This window comes from Juglans microcarpa x Juglans regia, chromosome 1S, assembly GCF_004785595.1.
Source record: "Juglans microcarpa x Juglans regia isolate MS1-56 chromosome 1S, Jm3101_v1.0, whole genome shotgun sequence".
Taxonomy (NCBI): domain Eukaryota; kingdom Viridiplantae; phylum Streptophyta; class Magnoliopsida; order Fagales; family Juglandaceae; genus Juglans; species Juglans microcarpa x Juglans regia.
This window is the reverse complement of record NC_054595.1, coordinates 5,379,867-5,402,597: the sequence shown is the minus strand read 5'-3', so window position 1 is coordinate 5,402,597 and position 22,731 is coordinate 5,379,867. Positions and strand designations below refer to the sequence as shown.

At 35.2% G+C, this 22,731-nt stretch overlaps 2 protein-coding genes across 2 annotated transcripts; both read right to left on the bottom strand.

Moving 5' to 3' along the window:
* Nucleotides 1–4,910: 4,910 nt before the first annotated feature.
* On the bottom strand, nt 4,911–7,427 carry LOC121247597 (reticulon-like protein B5). The gene is made up of 5 exons (XM_041145971.1): nt 7,170–7,427; nt 6,288–6,468; nt 6,015–6,156; nt 5,604–5,673; nt 4,911–5,518 (listed from the first exon to the last, which is right to left on the bottom strand). Exons 1-5 carry the CDS (start codon nt 7,366–7,368, stop codon nt 5,352–5,354), a joined length of 759 nt encoding a protein of 252 aa, XP_041001905.1. The 5' UTR covers nt 7,369–7,427; the 3' UTR covers nt 4,911–5,351.
* A 13,059-nt stretch (nt 7,428–20,486) lies between these two features.
* On the bottom strand, nt 20,487–22,053 carry LOC121247596 (RING-H2 finger protein ATL67). Its single transcript, XM_041145970.1, has 2 exons — nt 21,297–22,053; nt 20,487–21,015 (listed from the first exon to the last, which is right to left on the bottom strand). The coding sequence occupies exons 1-2, from the start codon at nt 21,881–21,883 to the stop codon at nt 20,835–20,837; spliced, it is 768 nt and encodes a 255-aa protein (XP_041001904.1). The 5' UTR covers nt 21,884–22,053; the 3' UTR covers nt 20,487–20,834.
* Nucleotides 22,054–22,731: the final 678 nt, after the last annotated feature.

Sequence of the window (22,731 nt, the reverse complement as noted above, 5' to 3'; positions counted from 1 at the left end):
ACTCAAAACGAACGTTTAGGACAAGACCCCCAAATGCAGCATTCCATTTATTTCAAAACAAAGATTAAACCAATGTTGCTTTGGCTTCCAGCATGCACTCCTCCTCTTCAACTCACCACAACACCATTTCAAAACTCCCTTAACTTCATGAACTCCCCCACTTCACTTCAGTTCCCTTCAAACCCTTCATCCTCTTCACATCTTTGAACACTAGGGTTCCTAACATCTATTAGGTTTAAGCCATTATACCATCGTGATATAGCCCCACTGCTATAGCCTTGCCGAGGCCACACCAAAAAGGATCAGCTTTGTACCACTGAAGCTCCAAGTTGTCAGCCCATACACATCTAACACCCAATACACAAGCACAACAGTGCTTTAGTCGGTAACCACTAGCAAGCTCTTCACGGCGCAACCCAATATTGGCATGTCATCTCAACGGCAACGTAACCATGCATTGTCCATGCTCATTCACCGGTTGAGCCACAAACCACCGTGCACTGCCTAACCTATAAACACCAGCGTCGTCCAAAGCCATTGCAAGGGACGCCTAACATACAACTAGTTCACAGCAACCGTGGAGATCAGTCCAAGCTGTTGCACATGCAACTGCAAAAGGCATGGAGAACCACCTCCACGTGAGCCACCCTAAACCACCCTGCTATAGCCACCATGCAGGAAGCACCACCACCAACAACCAGTTGAGTCCTCACTACATCGTCAGCACCCTTCGTTGGAAAAGCCTAACACGTAAGCCCAAAACCCCTCCTTGCGCCACTACCTTGTACAAACACTATCCACTCAGTTAAGACCCTGTTTTCCAACCACAAAATAGAACAAATTTTCTTGCTCAGTTCAATGTGCACTGCTACAACACCCCCATTAAGATGATCCCATGTTGACATGCATTTCTTGGAGACACAAAGACAAACCAAGCCGCAACACGTTCACGTGAGTGCAGCCACATTTGCTGGTCATGCTTGTCCCTCTATTTCCACATAACTCTCTCTCTCTCACCACATTTGATTTCCCATCTAAGGTCTTGTTTAGAACTTGGACTGAACTGATCTCAGTTCAGTTTAATTTTAAGTTGAGTCTAACATCCAAACACCCAACTCTCAAATCACTAAACTTATCTCAACTCAAAACCTCTTTACACGTGAGACCCATAATCTTTTTCAACTCAACACCTCTTTATACGCGAGATTCATAACTTTTTTCAACATCCCATAAATACATGTAAAGTTATCTTAACATCCAAACACATCTAAACTTATCTTAGGTGAGCTCCACAAAACTCACTTCATCATCTCAACTAACTAATATTCATAAAAAACTCAACTTATCTCAATTCAGGTAAACATTCAAATGGGGTCTAAATCTATACTTGTGGTCCTCTCTCTATCCCTCCCCATCATCCCTGGGATAGCTAAATTACAAAAATACCCATGCCTGGTTAGTGCTGACTATAAGGTTTATTATTGGAAATACTTTTAGGATTAAAATGAGAATTCTATATTTTTAGGAAATATAGGTTATTTTAGTATTTTAGGTTTTAATTACAAAATATGTGTTTAATTAAAAAATTATGCAAACTATGTGCCTATGTCATAGGTGATCGATTGCATGTCAAAAATATTGTAATAGCGCTGTGAGGTAAGTATCTTGATCATAAAATTAGAATTCACACACGTTAACTAGTTAGATATATTATTATTAAAGCAAGTTTTTAAGAAGTCAATATTTATGTACCACGCATGTCATGTAGCACATATTGTAGTTATGTTTAACTCCAATATTGTAGTTATGTATGTATTATGAATGTCATGCATCTCATGTTGTATAAGACATATAAGCTTTTATAAGATCAAATGTAAGATATAGATCAAATTAATAAGATGGTCATTTAGATACATAGTACCAATGCGATTCGTGGGTGAATGTGTAAGCCACGAACTCAAACGTGGTCAACCATAGTATGCTAGAATACTATTAGCAGTTTCTTTTTTTACCACAATATGTGGGATCAATGCACACACGGAATTAAGTGTATTGGTCAGTCAGATCAATCAAATAAGGCAAGATTAGTTATGATAAGAAAAGTCATGCAAGCCATTAAGTATATGTATAAACAATCATGATTTTAATTCTCTCAAGTATGAAGAAATTTTATTAAAAAAAAAAAACCCTATGTTTATTATGTTTACATTGTAATAGGGTTTTTTTTTTTTTTTATTGAGTTTTCGATTTATTGTAGTTTTATTTTATATTTTAACCATCCCAAGTGAGAATATTTATAAAGATAGAGCTGCAAAACAAGACTTATCTCAGGGAGGCGTGAGAGACCTAGATCATGTATAGAGTTTTTATGTTAACAATTAGTATATTACAAAGTTTTGAGAAATTTTAATAAATGTTTCAGCATAATCTCTTTTATACTTTCAATATTTATAATGAATGATCAGTCAGATCATTCAAATAAGGCAATATTAGTTATGATAAGAAAAGTCATGTAAGTCATTAAGTATATGTATAAACAATCATGATTTTAATTCTCTCAAGTATGAAGAAATTTTATAAAAAAAAAAAATCCTATGTTTATTATGTTTACATTGTAATAGGTTTTTTTTTTTTTAATTGAGTTTTTTATTTATTTTAGTTTTAATTTATATTTTTAACCATATCAAGTGAGAATATTTATAAAGATAGAGATGCAAAACAGGACTTATCTCAGGGAGGCGTGACAGAGACCTAGATCATGTACATAGTTTTTATGTTAATAATTAGTATATTACAAAGTTTTGAGAAATTCTAATAAATGCTTCAGCATAGTCTCTTTTATACTTTCAATATTTATAATGAATGATTCTATTTATTATATGAAATTTTTTATATCTTGCGCTTTGTTAAGAATAAAAAATATTTTAAAGTCAAGATCAATAGCACTCATGTTCCCGTAGATTTTAAAAAAATAAAATCATTATGGGAGCAGGGTGTTACAAATATACATCAAAATTCCTAAACGATATAAAAATATAAAATGTATGAAGCATAATCAAAATCTTGTAGTATTTATTCTATTAAGTTACAAAAATCTTTATATAAGTTAAAGCAATCTGGATGTGCGTAGTACAATCATCTTGGTGAATGTTTATTTAAAGTGATCTGAAAATCATCAAATATGCCAATGTGTTTTCACTAAAGGCCAGATTTTGGATTTCCATTACTATGATATATGTAAATTATCTAAATCTTATTGGGACTCAAGAAAAACTCAAGAAAACTCTAACTAATTTGAAAATTGAGTTTGAAATAGGGGTGTACAGAATTTACTCCGGAAAAATCGATCAAATCGAATCCTCCCCCAGTTAGTCTCAGTCCCATACATTGTGGACTGAAAAAATTTGGTCCAATCATAGGGTCTATAAATTTAGGAATGGACCAAACCGGATCAGACCGAACTATATATATATTTTAAAAAATATTTTTAATAATTTAATATATTATTTTTATGTAATAATTATATAATTTAATGTAATGTTCATTTAATCTATTACCATTGACCACATAAAATATTGAATAATATATATTATCAATTAATAATGTATCATAAATAATGTGATGAAGTTTAATCACAAATTGAAAATTATTTATTAATAATATACAAAATATAAAAAAATTAATATAGCCCATTATGCATTAACTATCATAATACATTTACATACTCTAAGGCTTTGTTTGGATTTTTAACTAGTCTCAACTCATCTCAACTCATCATTATAATTTTTTTAAATTTCAACATAAAATATAATAAACAATTCAAAATTTTCAAATCCTAAAATAATAATAATATTCTAACAATATTTTATCATCTCAACTCAACTCACTTTAACATCTAAACACACTCTAAGTTAAAAACAAATTAGCAATTAACATAATAAATATAATTATAATAACTATTTTTTTAATGACTTAAATAGTTAATTATATAATCCACATTAAATAGTTTACTTAATTTTAATTTTACTAATTTAAATTTTTTTTTATTAATTTATGTGCAAAAGAGAGAAAAGAATACAGACCGACCGGACTGATAGAGATCGATACGGTCCAATCCCTTTGAGGGTTCAGTCCAGTTCAGTCCAATATGGGAAAACCCTAGATTGAAGGGATTTAGTCTGAACCAAATTCAACCTTAGTTTGAAATGAAAAACATTGGAAAAAATTGTATTGGTTTGCATTTTGCAAATTGAGCATTCTTTAAATTGAATTCTAGTCCACTATACAAAAAAGTTTTCAAGCAATTTTATATAAATAAAGATTATCATTTGAATCGACAGTTGTTCGATTACTTGATGTACGGGAAAATTCCCTTTTTGCCCTTATAAAACATGGTAAAGAAATTATTGGTTCTAAATTATCATTTTTTTAGAGCAATTGGTGCTTTTATGTTTATTGGAAATTGCATATGATCTAATATATAATTTTTTGTTAACTTACTAGTAAAATAAAGTTTTGCACAAACTCAAAGCTACCTTTGTAGAACAGTTGATATGAATTATTTTATCCAAAATGATCGAAATCGGAATTAATTAGTTATGGAAACTCGATTTCCCTTTTCTAGATTGTAAATATCATCCATCTTTTCTTTATTCTATTTTTTTTTTTTAATAAAGTGACATCGTCACGTCTCGTTGGCCTCATTGTGAAATGTCTTATGTACTATATCATTAACAGCCCGTTGAAAGATAAGAAAAGTGGGCAAAATTTATTCTAAAAACCAAAAGACAAAATATTCGCAAACTAAAAACACGAAGGTTTTCACAAAACAGCAATATCCTAGATACTAATTATGTAATCAACCCAAGAAAATGAGCATGACATATTCAACATAGAAAAACAAACTAATCTTTTAAAAATCATTACATCCATGAACTCCTGAAGTAGCATATACTTAACAATTGCAATAATTTACTTGCTCATACCTGGTACAACCGATTCCCCATCTTTCAAGGCTGAGTGCATCGAGATCATGCTTGCATTCAGAAACCAATAAGAGACCATGACTAATCGCAAAGGCACAAGTTCTTCTGAAGTGAATCCAGTGCACAAGCACGGGTTGAGATCCACTAAGCTAACAAAGTTTGTCACAAAATCACCCGTAGACACCTAAATCTTGCAACTAAAGTTCACATGCCAAATCCACCAAATTGAACACCAAAAATACTAAAAACAACCTCGTGTAGAAGCAAGGGAAAGGCTCTAGCAAAAACAAATGAGCGAGCACATTCACGGCTGACAAAACCCATTGCTAGCTGGGTGTCCAACATCATTAGAACATCTTGGCTTCTCTAAGCCAATTTTCCTTTCAATGAGCCCTTTCGAATCTTGCTCAAGACCTTGACATCAAACACTGCATACTGCTTTTTAATCTCAATCATCGCCTTCTCTGCAAATGGATCAACCTTGTCCTCATACTTCTCGTACAGAACAGGAACAGTGTGCAGCAAAACAAAAGCTGTTTCCAAAAAGATATTATCAAAATTCAGAATATTAAGTTTGTATTCAATAGCATATATAAACATAAGTTTTGTGGTAATTACATATGTAGAACAAGGTCAAGAAATTGCACCAACTTCCCACAATTGAAAGAACCCAAAAGCCAGCAATGACCTGACATCCAAAACATAATCTTATTAGAAATCAGATGACAGAATAAACTTCCACACTGAATTGCCAGTCAGGATCATGTGAAGGATGCAATATTTCTTAGCGCAGCCCATATTCTGATACTAGCAATATATGACATGAATGATAATGTTGTGTTGATTCGGAAGTATGAAACAGAATCTCAAATATAGCAGCAGCGACCTTTATGAAAGCATAGAATATTTACTCATCAAACCAACATGGGCACCAAGTTAATAGACTGGGATGGCTAAGCCAATAAAGAATTTAAGATGCTGCATTAAAATAGAATGTAAAGATTCTTTAAAGAAACATAAAACACGTACAATGAGAAACTTCTTCAAATCTCTCCCAGTCACAATATCACGCAAGACTACAAAACCTCGGTTAATTTCAATTCTCAGCGCAGCAGCAACTTGCAAGAATGGCTCCTCGGGAAGATGAACTTCTGGGATGCGGGGTGGAGTCCTACAAATATACATCATAGGCAATATAAATTAAATAAAACTCGAAATGAAAACACAGCCTAGGTACCTAACAACTGAGTTTTATATAAATTAACAATTGGGCATGATAATGTGAAAACCCACAAGGCTTACTTGTTGATAAAGGTATGAGCATTGGACCACAGGAAAAGCATTGCAAGAGCTAGAATCAGTACATGACATACAAGAGTAAGCAGGTGATATTCAAGCAATTCAAAAAAGACCCAGATTGCAGTAGCTCCACCGAGGACATTGGCTGAAATCTTCTTGTTCCTCCATAAGAATACATCAGCAGCTGCACCAAATCGTCACAGAAATTGAGAAGAAAAGAAAAACACAATGTAAACAGAAAACGAACACTTACATTGCGTTGCAATACCTTAGGGGGAGGAATAGGATGAATTGTTTCATTTTCAGAATTGCACTCTTAAGGAAAAGAAAAAAAGCACTAACCAGTGAAGTAGAGATGCCCCATAAGAGTGATTCACCAGTGAATTTTCAGTTTACTTTCCCTAGCCTATAGATTCTCTGGAACCACAGTTCAAAGCCTGATTTTTCATATTATTCTCTACATTCTATGAGCAACCAAACAGAATCTATAAGCTTTATACAAATATTTTTAAAAACACAACGCGCCAACAAACTTCACTAACAATATCGATCGCTAAAAAATCTGTCAAAAAAACGTGGACACAGCTTATACTCGCAAACATCCTAACACACCATTTTCCGCTTATTTCGCAACCATTCCCACCACTTTTTAAAAGCAAGAAGCTGAAATCAGATCAGGCATTGCTTTGGCAAGCATATCGAGTCACTCTCGCAAAGCAATGCATATCGGATCACTCGTTGCTTCCAAAGATCAAATCCCCATTTTTTTCAAATACATAAAAAAGGAATTCGAAAATGGGAAAACATGGCCAAACAATGCATATTCAATCAAATAACAGATCTCATATCAATATATAATCTCAAGGAGAGAGACTGTAACCATACGTTTTCCTCCACCGAGAACCATGTGAACCGGTTTCTCCCTCCCAAAAATCCGGTAAATCTTGGCTTTCACTGACGATGGTGAGACCGATTTGTCGTCATCAGAATCCGATGACGAGGAATCGTGCGCGTGGATCTTCTCGCTTATCTTCTCTATCATTGACTCCACAGCCGAACCTGCACTCTCGGAATGCTCCGCCATTTTTCGTACACCAAAGCTGCAACCCTGCAACGAAAATATGAAAAGAATAGGAGATGAAAAAACCTCAGTGAGTTACACATATATGGCGAGCAATGAGGCGATCGTGACCGTTGGGTGGCGATCAGTCCGAGCCTGAGGTTTGAAAAACCGAACCTAGGGGTTCGGAGTACTGTGACGACAAAATTGACGGCGTTAAGCTTGATGAGTTCGAGATGAAACGACGTTAGATTCGACGGAGTATTTCGTGCTTTCTGTACGTGCCAGGGGAAGGGCATAGACGGTCGGTCGGTGTTGCAGAAAGTCATCGGCCTAGTGAAGTGAGGAACACGTGCCCGAAGATGAGTGGAGAGGAGCTAAAAATGGACGGCTGGTCCTTTTTGGTTGGTCGATATGGGGTTAATGGACATTGGGTACCACGTTTAGGGCTGATCCACTTTATCGTTATATAGTCCCAACTCCAAGAAAAATAATATACTATACACATATGGTAATAAATATATAATATGACACATTTATGGTTACTATATATAATATAACATATTTATCATTATTAAATAATTATTTATTAAATAATTTTATATCATTCAATAATAATAAATGACACATCTTATATAGTGATATGAAAGTAAAATGATGGTATGGTATATAATATTACTAAAAAATACACACTTAAAATCAAATTCCTATAATTTTAGAATATTCATAATAAAATAGAATTCAAATCTATTACTAGATCATTTGAAATTTTGAAGAATGTTGTATCTCGATTGGGTGAAACGGCTCCTCCCATCTTGTCCACGCGGTAGCTACGATCCACCACAATTATATTATGTGGGGGATAGATCTCCTCCCTATTAGTATTGATTTCATCAAAGTCATCTCTAAAATTTAGCTAAAAGTACATATTTTGCATAAAACTAAAATCATTCAAGATATAATCTCACATTGTATTAGTCATAATATTAGTTTAATAATAATATTTTTAATTTTTTTTTCCATATTTTACAACTACACTAACCATATATTAATTAACAATTTAATAATTTAATAACCCAATATTTTATCCAGCATCCCAATCCCAATGTGAAAGGTCCAATCGAGTAGCAAGAAAATGAGCAATGTCCTAATGTGCAGTTGGTGTATATTTTTAGAATAGAATAATTCTGTTAAAGATGAACAGTGTATCTCCAAATTTGAATGAAACTTTTGTGATACTGTAGCTCATATATAGAGCTTCCTCATTTTGACTATCCAATGCAAACCATTTTATTGATATTTAGCCAAACAGTAGAAATGTACTGCCATTTGGCTTAGCCGATACCAATAATCAAAGATTGGTATTAGGTTGCACATGAAAGGCCAAGGGATGCTCACACTGTAGGCGCACCCTAGTCCTACATTTGTCACTTGTACCCAATGGGTAAGACCTCATGTCTATATTTCTCAATATATTCTCAATATTTTTACTGGCAAATAGGCTGTGCAACCACTAAACACATCTGTAAATGAAAAATGGGAGCACTATACCAAATATCTCTGAGAGAAGACCAATATAGCAACATCCCTAAAAGTGTCTCGTTATGCCTCGACTCATTTGGTAACATCAGACTAAGCATCCCTAACCCCATTCGAGTCTGAATGACTCAGCACAATATCCAATTTCCATAAAATATGATGTATTCACAGCTATGTCGCAACTCCCAAGAAGCCACACAATGCATGCAATGATTGCATACCCAATATCAATATGTAACCAAATAGTCTACATTTCATCCTCATGTCATTCAATTTTAGTCCAGTAGTTTTCCCAGCAAAGCCTTTTTAGATTGCATCATTCATGGTCATAGACAATATGCTAAAGTAGTAGACACTAAAATATCAGCATTTTGACATAGTCAAAGATCTCTTAAAGGCATAAATTAATTAAGGTAATCAATTATGAGCTACAGGACTCACAAGGTGAGGAAGTATGAATACATTCACTCACATCTATTGTTGGTCACAAAAGCATATGTTGTATGAAATACATGCTACAGTGGAGTTTTCTTTCCAAAACAAAAGAGCGTATGTCTAATCTCGATACAACGTACAGATTTTAGTGTCGTCGTTATCTCAGCGCCTAACCCAAGTCCTTCCATTTGTTTACTATCCAAAGTGTCAAAGAAGATCTCGCATATGGCTAAACCACAGGTTACATGAATTGTGGACTTCCCATATACAGCTAAACAAAAAATAACAAAAACCTCATCTTAGCTCAGATAAGGCAACATATATATATATATATATATTTGTGTAAACCATCTCTATATGTTACACAAGTATCAAGGGACACAATATCTCATCTCTACTCGCTATCTAAGTGCTAGAAGCGATCACTCGTGTGAGTGAGCCGATCTAAGCTTATCGACATACATTTTTCACCATAACTCCCAAATAATGTTGAATATATGTGCTCACTAAATACTTACAGTTAAGTCACATGATCATAGAACACATCAGTATCTTGTGCACAATGAGCAATACCATGAGGGAAAGAAATCATGTGGTCAACTTCAAATAATTAAACCACAATTCTCAAATAGTGTTTTAAGACCATTTCTCTCCATGTGCATTCTCAAGTGCAATAATACCAAGATGTTTGGTATTTCTCTCAAGGGGTAATCCAATATTCATATATCTTCAAGAACTTACTTGTCCTCGCAAGAAAGAAGACTTGAGCAAGATTACCAGTGCTAATACCACAAGGAGGTGCACTGATAATTAACTTTTTAAATGAATGTATCAATCAAGAATGTTCTCAACACTCTTGCACATTTAAATTTTAATGCCCCCACTAACCATAGAATTTCTACTTATTAGTATGTTAATCTAAGTTGAGTCAAAATTATAATGCTCAACTTCAAATATAGGAACAATGAATTTTTACGTTACAAAAAATACGCTACTTTCATGATTATCCAGAAGATTCTCAAAGCCAAAATAATGGTTTAGCTCTATGTGTTACTCAATCCCTTCAACTTCTATGAAAATTGTAGTGCGTGCGTCCCACACACACTTACAATTTCACTCAAGACCATTTAGAGATTTTTACAATAGTGATGGTCTAAGGTTATATGACATAATAATCTTTATTTGTTTACATCTATTGCTCATGGAGTAGATTAATGCACAAGTTAAGCCGCATACCCAATCTCTAGGCTTTTTTCTTGGTTTTATCAGAGTTACTATCCTATGTGCATTTAATTGCATACACATTTAAGAAATTTGTCGCGTTAATCTAAGTTAGAACAAAAAATAATTAACACATGTCGCAAAATCGAAAACTCACTAAACTTTCTAATTAGCTCTTGCCCCATAATGCTTAATTATCAATTTCTAACTTAATTCTTATGCAAATTTATATCATATAAAGGATTAATTCCAAATCAATCTCAACTATACTCCCACTAGGATAAGCAATCTACTGAGTCAGTCACATGTAAAAAACAACTTCTTCCGAGATCGTAGAAACTCATTTGAGACAATCAAAAGTATGGACTATACATACTTAGGCTATTTATTCCTCTATTTTATCACATTTTGTCCAAATAATTATTATTTGCAAAAATAATAATATAGGAAATTTATAAAATAAATAAAACGCCTAACAAATGTAACAAAAAGATCTCATAATGTCATGGCAGACATGTACTCAATAACCACATGCAACAAATATTTCAAAATAATATTTATGCGCCACAATGACATGTTGATTTAAAATAAATAAATAAGCAAGCAAACACACCAACAATGAGCTTTAGCCCAATGGTTAAGCTCATTACCCTCATGTGTGAGGTCTTGGATTCAAAACACTATCCACCACTTTTGCCTCTAATGACCCAAAAGAAAGTGAACTTGTATGAGTTTGATGGGCTGTGTGCCTAGCACACTAGGCTACAACCATTTGGCCCAAGCATGTACATGGTTTTGGACTACTCATGGATCATGGGCCCTCTTCTTCTTCAACTATGGGCTGCCCTCCTAGACACCTAGCCCAAGCAAGCCTTAGCTTGCTAGGCCGAATGCCCAGTTGCTGAAAAAAACTACATTTTCTTAAACATATGGGTTTTATTAAAAAGCAATATGGGCCGAGCCCAAAGCTTGATTTAAAAAAATAGACCCATCACCATTTGAGTCTAGATCCATTTTGTAGCCCAAGCCTGTCCATTAGAAAATAATACAATTGTACATCTTCTTCTTCACACTCATTAGCACACTCGTTATATAGAGAATAAAGATTTTGCAGTCGATGTCGTCCTTTCATCCAGCACATGGGGCTCTACCTTTCTAGGTGGCCCTAACATGTTGGAGAGTCGTGGATTTGTTGTGCTCCTCTATACAAGCAATGCTCGCAGCACTATCATGATGCGTGCTGCTCTACGTCAAATAGAGGACAGCGCCTTCGTCGAGGTGCACGTGGCTCTACTTGCAGCAGAGCGTTCCACTCTCAATGGTGTGTGCATCCCTGTTCTAAACATAGTGCAACACATCGTGTCGCTACACCATCGTTGCACCGTGTGTTGGGCTGCATCCAATTATTGCAACCAGCATTTGCATGGTCTGCTGCAATGCCCTTTCGCACGACAGATCTAGTTGCAGCTAGGTGCTCCTCACACCTCCTGGTGAGCTTCGCACCCAATGGTAGTGAGGCGCATGATGTTGCATGCAACAATCTACTGATGGGTGTTGTTGCCTTCATCCGTTCTAGCCCAAGGCACTGCCTGTAGCATTGCCACCACCTTTAGCAAAGCATTTAGCTTTGCTTGCGTTCATGCACATGGATCTGCCCACAACAGATTAGCTTGCAACACTACCTTGATGAGCAGCTCTTGATATCACGCAGCACCATGAGCAAGGTCTTGTGTGGTTGATGCTCGTAGCGCCCTAGGCAGTGAGATCTTGTTGCGCTCATTTGGTCAACAGGGCATGGGTGTGAGTGACACCATGAGCCACCCTTCACAGTAGCATAGCTCTTTCCCTACCAAGGTACAACGGCTAGAATGCCACCTAGTGAAACAGGGAAGGTAATAGCCTATTGCGTACTACTGCACTGCCTGGTACACGTTGCTCAGGGCTCAGCAGATCTGGCGCATAGCTTTTTGTTCTGTGTTGTGGCCATTTGCAGCACCTTTCAAGTGGCCATGGTTACAAATAGAGGAATAACTCTCTCATAAAAAAAAAAAAAAAAAAATCAGTGAAGAAAATAACAACAAGCATGTCAAAACATAAATCAGGAACAACCGATTTGGCTCTGATACCAATGTTAGAAAAACTAGATTAGAATACATAGCAAAAGCTTTTATCCCTAGCGACAAACATAGATCGGTACCATCGGGTGCGATTATTCCATAGACTTCTCCATCGTTGTTGATTATCCTCCTCGGTAATGGAGTATGCTATGTGGTTAAAAACCAAAGCAACACCACACATTTCACAACCTAAATATCGGGATTATAGAGAACTATACTTGAGAGATAGATTTTTATATTTTTTTTATGAAGTATTTTTGATCCAAAGGGATAAGAGATTATATATAGCCTATGCAATTATAACTCCTGATTGGCCATTAAAGGCCAACCAATGGCCAGCCCCTCTATTGTAATGAAGTGTGTATATAATGTCGACACACAATTAGGCTAGACATGAAAGGCCAATGGGTGCTCCCACTGCAGGTACACCCATTGTGTTAAGAATCACCTGAGAACATTGACAATTTCTTGACACTATGTCAAGAACCATTGGACTCGCTTCATTTAGCCATTTTTTGTTTAATTGTTCTTACTTCTTACTCATATTAATACGTTTGGGGTATGGGTTATATAATCCCTCCTCTCCCATTGTTTGCACTATCCTTTAATTTTTTCTAATTGTTATCTTGCTTTAGGTAAAAAAAAAAAAAAAAAAAGGCCATTAAGGTGCTCTTTTTGGTCATAGTCCAAAGGGCAGCTAGTAGATAGACAACTTTGAGACCTGACGAAAGGAACTTCTTCGACTAAGAGTAGCAGGTGGCCACCAAAGCATCACGGGTATCGATAACCAAGATCCTACATAGTGAAAGCATCAAGCATAGCATTATTATTAGAGTGCATCTTTGGTCAAAATATGTTTTGTTCTAATCAGGAGATACACATAGTTCTTTCTCTCTCTCCCTCTCTCTCTCTCTCTCTCAAGATACACCTCACGTGATTATTTAGACCTAAAATAAAACACTAAATAAAGCATAAACCATAAAGTCTCTAACCATAATTATTTGTAAGACTACCTTGATCAAGCTACCATTTTGACAGCCACCTTGTGAGACAACCAAAGTAATTACCATTAATCCCGCCGCCACTTAGGCGTGACGGTCCAAGGTGGTGGCTAAACAACCACCCCTATTTCTTTTCAAATCTTAATATTAAGAGTGACACTCTTAGCCCGTTGGGTGAGGATATTATTTTTATACCCTTCAATCATAAGCTGACATGCAGACATTTCTAAAAAAAGAATTTTGCACCCACATGCAAGTAATCTCTCACTCCCCCCCTAAAAAAAAAAAACATTATGCTCCCCCATCTATCCCCATATCTCTCCCCCCATCTCTCTTCTCTCTAGAATTATACGCCCTCTCTCTCATATTGGGCTGTAAGATATGCTCTTTGTGCAGTACATGATACTGTGGCCATCATCAAAACTTATACATGAAATATAGCCAAATATGTCACCAGCGCTTAACTCACAACAGAGAAGTCGTAGCTATGCTTCGACTGAATTGGTTGTCTGCTGGGTCAAAATCTTGATTTGGAAAATGATTGAGCAAAGCTATGAAGTTTTTGTGTGATTGTGGAGGTGATATATTTATATTTCTTTTCGGTTTCGATTATTTTAAGCAGCAGATTTGAGCCAATTTTGTTTTAAGGGGTAGAAAGATAATGAGATGTCTACCATTGGTGTGTGCCGAAAGCCATGTGGAATAATAATCTGTAAATGTTCCATTCTCGAGAATAATCAATAAACTGAATTTTTCCTTCTTGTGTGGAGCTTGTGATTTCGTTGGTCATTTGAAAAGGAAAAGGATGCGAGGCTTTGTAAATTATAAATCTGATGTTTATATAAAAGGAATAATGCCATTGATGTCATGTATAGGGATAATTAACTAATAACATGAAGAAAAAATTAAGATGTAAGAAAAAATGGGAGGGGAAAGAAGATGAATGCGTGGGAGAGACGAAGGGAACTTGTCGTTTTTCATTGAAGGAAGGGGAAGATTTGAACAGAGGGGGAAGAGAATGCGTGGGAGAGAGGGAGGGAGAAGAGGAACTTTGCTGTGGGCGGGTGCAAATGTTTGGTTCCTGCACTTACTACGTGGCCAATTTGTATTGGTGGGTGTAAAAAAAAGCATCCTCACCCGACCGGTTTTGAGTTTTTCCCTAATATTAATTGTCTTAACTTTTAATGTGGGTGTGTGTATCCTAATGCATGCCAGTCTTCTATTGGTGGTGTAACACAGGATTTACACCACATCCTAATAAGTAAATTCTTAATTTTAACAACAACCATAACTTTAACATTAACATTAGTTTTAAAAAAAATCTTATGAAATGTGCAAATGATTGGGTGATTCAGGAGATATTCTCTCTTTCTTTCCCTTTTCCCCTTGTCTTTTCATTTATAGATTTCATTTGTCTTACTTTTTGTTGTCCTTTTATTTGTTGGAGAAGTGCTCTTCATTATCTTTTTTGTCACCCTTCTTATATCATCTTTTAATGTGGCAATAACTAATTGGATAATTATTTATTATTTATCACCCACTCATTAATGCCACATAAACAAATGGTAAAAGGATGGTGATTAAGAGAGTGGTAGAATTTTTCTACTTCTTGTTCTTATTATAGCTACAATGAGAAGTAGATAGGATGCGGGTTGGGCCCTTTTCATAGGCTGATATGTGATATGGACCATGAGTCTAGTGAAATGTGATATGGGCCGTGAACATTTTGAAAATGTGTAGATAATTGGATGGAAGTTCCATGGGCTCTTTTTGTGGTCTTGGCGCAATTGACAGCCTCCATTTGTCCAATAGATTAATTTTTATACATCAATGTTTAGCCTTCAACCCAAGTGTGACTTGAAAGTGGCAACACATGTTATACATTTTTTTTTTTTTTTTTTTTTTTACCTTCCCTTGTTAAGGAGGGTTACAAGAAGACCAGGTATGGTGGTTAGGTTTGATCAAAGAGAGTGAGGGCCGAGTGTACATTAGGTGGAATACTTGAAATGAGAGTTTTCAACAATATCATAACAAGCAAACCAACCTGTGAGGTTGTATTGTTATATGACTAGGTTGTTCTATGCTCTTTGTATATTCTTTTGACTTGATTGAACCAGTTCTAAGATGTTGGGTGTTATTTTGTCAAGTTGGATGCAAGCAATCACAAAGAAAACATTTCAAAGAAAAGAGCCATTACATCATCTACTTTTGTCATTTAGTATACGGTATCACAATTGTACCACCTATACCGTCTACCCTTATCATCCAATGATAAAGGTAATGTCCTAAGGAAGGTCTAAATTACATCTGGACTTATAATCCAAAATGACTGGTCAATGATACAATTAGAGTTCCATTGAACTCGTTATAAAGAGCAAGAACTTATCATTCCCAAAGAATGTAGGATCCTATATACTATCTACCCTGTATGAGATATCACAAGAATGAAGACACTTGAGAAATGTTCCTGACTTAATAATAAATAAAAAATACTAGGAACACAAAGGGATCCCACAAATTGACGTGGTACAGTACTAGTATGCCACGTGTCCCTATTTTTTTTCTTTCCTTCACTTCCCCCAACCCCCGTCCCCATCCCCCCACCCGTTCCTTTAGCCTAGAGCGAGAGAGAGAGAGAGATCAAGAGAGAGAGCTGTACTTGTCGGTGAGTGATGACAATAACGAATCCCTACCTTGTCAAAGAGAGATAAGCTTATCTGTCGACGAGGGACTAAGGGTGTACGCTATTCAATCCGAACCAAAAAATCTGACTGGACTGAATGGTTTGGTCTTGACCAGACTAATAAGTATATCAATTCGGTCCATATATATCTTAGAATTTCGGTTTTTGGTCTAGTCCAGGTGCATGGTTTTTTTGGATAGGACCGACCGAAATATATATATATAATTTTTTAAATAATTTTCATATAGTACTTATATAAATTAATTATGTAATTTTCATAAAACCTAAATCACCATTTACCATATGTATTTGGAGTTTGGATGATATTGCATTTTTTAAGTTTATTTTCTTTATTTGCTATTTTTAACTTTATAATGATGATTGTTAATTCTCAAGGATGGATAAGGATAATTTTGATAATTTTCAACTTTTTTAAGGTTATTTTCATGTACAAAATATGTAAATAAAGATAAATAGTTGATATTCAGAAGTATAAATATTGTGGACTTTTTTATACTGATGGGCCGAGAATAGTCAAAATGCACATTAGATGTGATTTTGGGCCTTTTGTATGGTAGGCCCATTTTACATTGGCCCAGACAGAATTGGACAAAATGGAACGATCGGAAAGGTGGGGATGTCTATAGTGGTAATTGGTCTGGTCTCAGTCCGGAAAAAGGGTGGACCGAGATTTTTGGTTTGTAACTCCCCAATCGGATTCGACTAATTACACTCCTACAAAGGAAGACGACGTTAATGAAGAAAATGGTAGATGGTTGGGCTGCAGGGATGAGAGTCTCGAGGGTTTGGAAAAGGGAGAAGGGAGAGGGGGAATGGAAAACAAAAACCAACATAGCACACTAATATGTGCCACATTCGTTTAAGGATCCTTTTATGTCTCTAACAATCTCCAAAATAAAAATGTTTAGTTGTCTCATCTGATCTGTTATTCTAAGACTAGATATGATGATTCTCTTTAGTTGGAAGAATTGCAACAGTATTTTCCAATTCTAGAAGGCTCTCTCTCAAATCCGGAATGCTATAAATTTCTTGGAAATCTCGTCTAGAATAGCTTAGATAACAAGTAGCTTTCGACACGTGCTTCAGAAAACACTTCAGTAAGGAATTACCAGTCATAATGAAGAAAGATGTGCTTAGCTGACTATAACATTTACTAAATTTCATTCATCGTACTTGTCAAAAGAATTGCTATTCCTTGTACAGTTATGCTTCTAAGCAGTCAGGCTGTTATTTGAAGGAAAGCAACCCTCCTTTCATCTGTTGCTACATTAGAAATCACATAATAATCTCAGTACTCGCACTGAATAACTTCATCTGTAGAAAACTTCCACGGCCAGAAATCTAATTGTCCTCCACTTTCCTCTGCTTTATTTCGTCTCTTTGCACTGCTGCCAAAAAACCTCCATGACCATAAAATCTCAAAGTCAGACACCAGTCTGACGTCGACTGTCTGTTGCCTTCACGGATTTTGCACCATCGTCTCCCCTTCGCATCCCTCTTACACGGTTGCCCCTTCTCACAGCTTCAACCTCGTCGTTCCCTCTTCTTCTCGTAGCTTTGCATAAGTAATACATAAAAATGATAACAAAATTTAAATAAACAGCATTGAGATACAAAAGGAGTCGGATTGTTGAAATATAAAGGGCAACAGAGCAACAAAAATTGCTCACTCTTAGGAAACAATACTAGTTCCAAATAAATGTACCAATTTGTGCACCTTCCTGCAATAGATTTACAAATAAAAGTTGATCTTAGATATTTAGTATGGAAATTATAGCTTTGCATAAGTAGTACATAAAAATGATAACAAAAATTAAATAAACAAAAAGTCTTGCAAATTCTCGCTGGATAGGTTTAAAGAAATCCACTATTTAGACTACTCAAATATAGCACGCCATCTTCATAGATGCAGGAAACTATCTCAATTAGCTTACACAACGTGGGTTGAAAGGAATTCATTTATGGGTCTCTTAAGCATTTTTATTATGAAGAAATCAATATAAGAGAGCATACCAGAGAGAGACGGAAGTGGGTCACCAGATCAAGAGTCAAGAGGGATGGGAGAGGGGACAAAGTCGTATGAGAGAGTATGAAGGGGCTGAGATGGTGGCAGAGGAATTGACTCCACTTCTACGTGGCGATGCAATCGATTTCGAGTGGAGGCAGATGAAAGGGATTGCTTCTAAGTTGAGAGTGTGTCTGAAGAAATCGATTTTGATGATCATTACAGAGTGGGGGCTGCTGTGATGCACTCCATGATAGCTTTGATGGGAAGCCTACTTGTCAGTTTGCTATTGATGAGCTATCAATTGGAGAAAAATGGATGAACTGGTTCTAAGGTATTCGTTTCCATGTAATCTTGCAATTATTTTAAAAGATAAGAACAAGGTGCTTATAAATTCAATTTCAAGCTTGGGCAGCCCTGAATATTTGGCAATCACTATATAAAAGAGAGATAAACGTCCCCACAAGTTTGGACATCAAATTTCAGATCCTCAATGTGAGACCCATAACAGCTAGTGTGAGTCATACGACGTTTATTGCTAATTTATGTGGATAGTAATTAATATTGTAGGACCACCTCTATTTGTCCGTCTTTCTCCCACTTTGAAACCCTTATATTTGAACAACTTGAGAGCAATGCTAACCATTGCCAAATCTAAATTTTGGCTAAAATTTTAAATTTTGACTATAGCATTAACTTTTGAGTAGGTAAATACACATTGGACAAGTATCTTAAAATTAAAATAATAATATAATATTATATATTTTAATAATATTTTACAAAAAAATAATTTTGTAATATTTTACAAATACACTTTATATATTAATTAATAATTTAATTTGTACTTAAAATAAGGTAGAAAATAGAATTATATATTAATTAATAATTTAATTTTAATTTCATAATTTAATTATTATTAATGAAATAAAATAAGGTAGAAAATAATAAATTATTTATCAAAATTGAAATAGATAATATAAACTTAAAATAGAATGGTCGTTAGAAATGATTAAAATATTACTTTAGTGAGTAAATAGTATCTAGCAAAAGATGACTAGAGAAATTAATTTACTTGAGCTCATGTTGAACTTTAGTGATTTGACTGTATAATGTAGAGAATTTTACTCATGCCTAGCCAAAGTATGAAGATGCATTGACATTTGACTAATCCAATACCAATGCTCTGAGATGATCATTTTTTTAAATAACAAGTGGAAAGAGAAATTGCTTTGTCAGGTTGTTGCCTCTTTCATCTAAACACTAAGAGCTAGTGAGATAAGATGAAATGAGATGGTTTTAGATGAGTTGAATAAAATATTGATAGATTATTATTTTTTAATATTATTATTATTTCGAGATTTGAAAAAATTGAATTATTTATTATATTTTATGTGAGAATTTGAAAAAGTTGTAATAATGAGATAAGATGAGATGAGATCGTTTCTCTATCCAAACAAGCCTTGTTTGGATTTAAAGATAATTTCAACTTATCTCATCTAATTATTATAACTTTTTTAAATTTTCACACAAAATATAATAAACAATTCAACTTTTAAAACGATAATAATATTAAAAAATAATATTCTAACAATATTTTATTCAACTTTTAACTTTTATCTCAACTCACTATCCAAATCTCACCTAGTTCGATTAAAATTCTAAAAACACTAATCCACATATTTGTTTGAAGAAAAATTTTACTTATCATTTCTACACCACACACTCATTTTTATTTTTTATCTTTTTATTTTTTTTTCATATAGATGTGGTGTAAGAATGATGAGTAGAAGAACTATTGTTTGAAATATAAAATTTAAACTTAAAATGGAAAAAAAAGGTAGACCGATAACATCTATTAAATATTCAATAAATACTATAGACTCAACTTCATATTAATTTATAGAATATAGTTAATATATTTGTTATTTTAATCAACTCTAAAACCTAAAATGAAAAATAAAAAGTAAAAACAAAAACGATCCATAATATTTATTAAATATTCAACAAATACAATAAACTCGAATTCATAAAAAGCCATGGAATTTATGACCATAAATCCCTCTACATAGGATCCAGCGTAGAAAATAAAAATTATATTAATTACATTCTGTAACATTTAATATTGTACATATTTGATAATAACATTAATAACCAATTAATTGGAATAAAAGGAAAAGAATAAACGATCATATTTTACATAATTTAGTAAAAAATATTTAACGAGAGTTTCTAAAAGAAAAGAAAATAAAAGTACTCTAATTACCGGGGAATAATCGACGCTTGCAGAGACTGTGCCCCGCAAAGGCTACTTGATCGGTGGATAATCAGTTAAGCCAGACTGACCAATTCATCTTTTTTTTCCGCCATTTTTGGACTATTATTCGAGCTACTCCTTGACTAATTCAGTCAAGACTCCGGTATTTGTTTCTTCGGAAAACAGCCTCTTTTTTTCTTTTTTCAATGCAATGTTATGGAACTGTAAGAAGTTGACAACACCAAAAACAAACGACTTGCCTTTGAACTCGAATCAAGCAGGTGAAGTACGTGAAATTGGATAAGAAAACAAGGAGATGTATACGTAGAAACCCATAATTTGGCAAAATTGATTCAACCCCAGAATTCAATACCTGTGAAACACTGGCAATCCATCTGTTTCATGAGATTGATAGCACAAAATAAAAAAAATAAAAAAAAAGGAGATATTTTTTGCTCTAAATTCATCAAAGCAAGAACAAAGATTGATTCGAGACCCTAAAAAAAAGCTCAACACCTACCTATCCAAAGATATATACATTCTCGCAATAAGGAACCCAAAAAGAAGAAAAGCGAAAAGCGAAACTCTAAACCATCCAAAAAGAAAGATTGGAAAAAGAAACAAAAAAAAAAAAAAAAAAAAAAAAAAAAAGAAAAACCCAGAAATCTATCACCTCCTCCGCCTCCGATCCGCGGCGTACTGTGAGAGCGGCACGACCTCTGATAGCGGCGTGGACAGCGGGGTCGGAAGCGGCGAGTTCCGGCAGACCGGGCACGACCCGTTCAGTTTCAACCAGTGGTCGATACAGAACAAATGGAAGTAGTGCCGACACTCGGGCATCATTCTGAGCATCTCCGAATCCTTGTACTCACAGAGGCAGATCGAACATGTGGTGCTACTGGTACCCAGACCATCGTCATCCTTAACGTAGTATGGGAACTTGGGGTACGAGTTGATGACGCTCTGGTCGAGCCCGACGGCGACGTTACCATCCCGTGATTGGTCCTCGTCTTCGTCCTCGGCGACGAAGATTATGCGGGGGAGGATGATGCCGTCGTTAGGGTTGAGGTTGTTGTTGTTATCGTTGGTGCTGCGGTTGTGGTGGTGGTGATTATCATAAGAGGGGTGGGAGCGGCAGCAGAGGTAGGAGGCGAGGAGGAGAGCGGATAGGAGAACGAGGAAACCGAGGGCGATGGCGATGGCGTAGCCGAGGCCAAGGTTAGTTAGGTAGTTGGTGCTGGTGGCTGGAGCGGGGGTGGACATTGGGAGAGGAGGGGAGGAGGAGGGAGAAAAATGAGAGGAAAAGGTGAAGGGCAAAGAGAAGGAGATGGAAGGGATTTAGCCATTTGTTTGGGGAGAGGAGAGGGAAAGGAAGGGTGGGTGATTCCAGCTGCTGCATTTAATTCTTTTAGGTTTGGTGAAGTGAGAGTTCTATCAGTAGCATTAACTATTTTCTTTTGGGTGGGGAACGGGAGATAGGGATGGAGTTTATGGGCTTGAGCCTTGGGCTATTGGTATTTTTGTCTTATTTCTTATTGTAAAAAATAATATATATATATATATATATATATATATATGAAAGAAAAATGATTAAGTTATTACTAATTGAAAAAAAATGAAAGCATACATTTATCTAAAACTACACATAATATAATTTACAAAATTTTTATGTGCAGTTATTTTTTGTATTCTTTGTGCATTCCATCAATGTGATTGTCTTTATCACTTTTTTAATATAAAACAATTATTTTGATCAATCACATCAGTAGAGTATGCAATAATTGCGTAAGAAGTATGTAAAAATAACTGTATGTAGCAGCACAATAGAATTTATATTTGAAAGTTTACTTTTTTTCAACAAACAGAGTTTAGTAAGTTTAGTAAAAGAATGGAAAATTAGAGAAATAGTAGTGATTATCCAACACTAGGGGTGGGCCAGCTATCCCGCCTCTGTCTGTCCCACCCCCACGTGCGCAGTTTCAATCCCACTGTCGGTATCAGTGAGGTTGGAAACCCTCCCCGCATGGTGTGAGCCGAGGTGCGGGAATGGGTCTATCCCGTCCCACACCATGCAGGTAGCATCCATATCCAACATTATTTTAAAAAATCTT

What these genes read in the sequence shown, in the direction of transcription:
- LOC121247597 (XM_041145971.1), bottom strand. Translation starts at nt 7,368, where the DNA reads ATGGCGGAGCATTCCGAGAGTGCAGGTTCGGCTGTGGAGTCAATGATA. An exon ending in GCTCATACCTTTATCAACAA is followed by an intron (nt 6,157 to 6,287) that starts GTAAGCCTTGTG and finishes GTATATTTGTAG; the next exon opens with GACTCCACCCCGCATCCCAG. An exon ending in CTTGACCTTGTTCTACATAT is followed by an intron (nt 5,519 to 5,603) that starts GTAATTACCACA and finishes TTTTGGAAACAG; the next exon opens with CTTTTGTTTTGCTGCACACT.
- LOC121247596 (XM_041145970.1), bottom strand. Translation starts at nt 21,883, where the DNA reads ATGTCCACCCCCGCTCCAGCCACCAGCACCAACTACCTAACTAACCTT. An exon ending in GCCGCGGATCGGAGGCGGAG is followed by an intron (nt 21,016 to 21,296) that starts GAGGTGATAGAT and finishes CTCATGAAACAG; the next exon opens with ATGGATTGCCAGTGTTTCAC.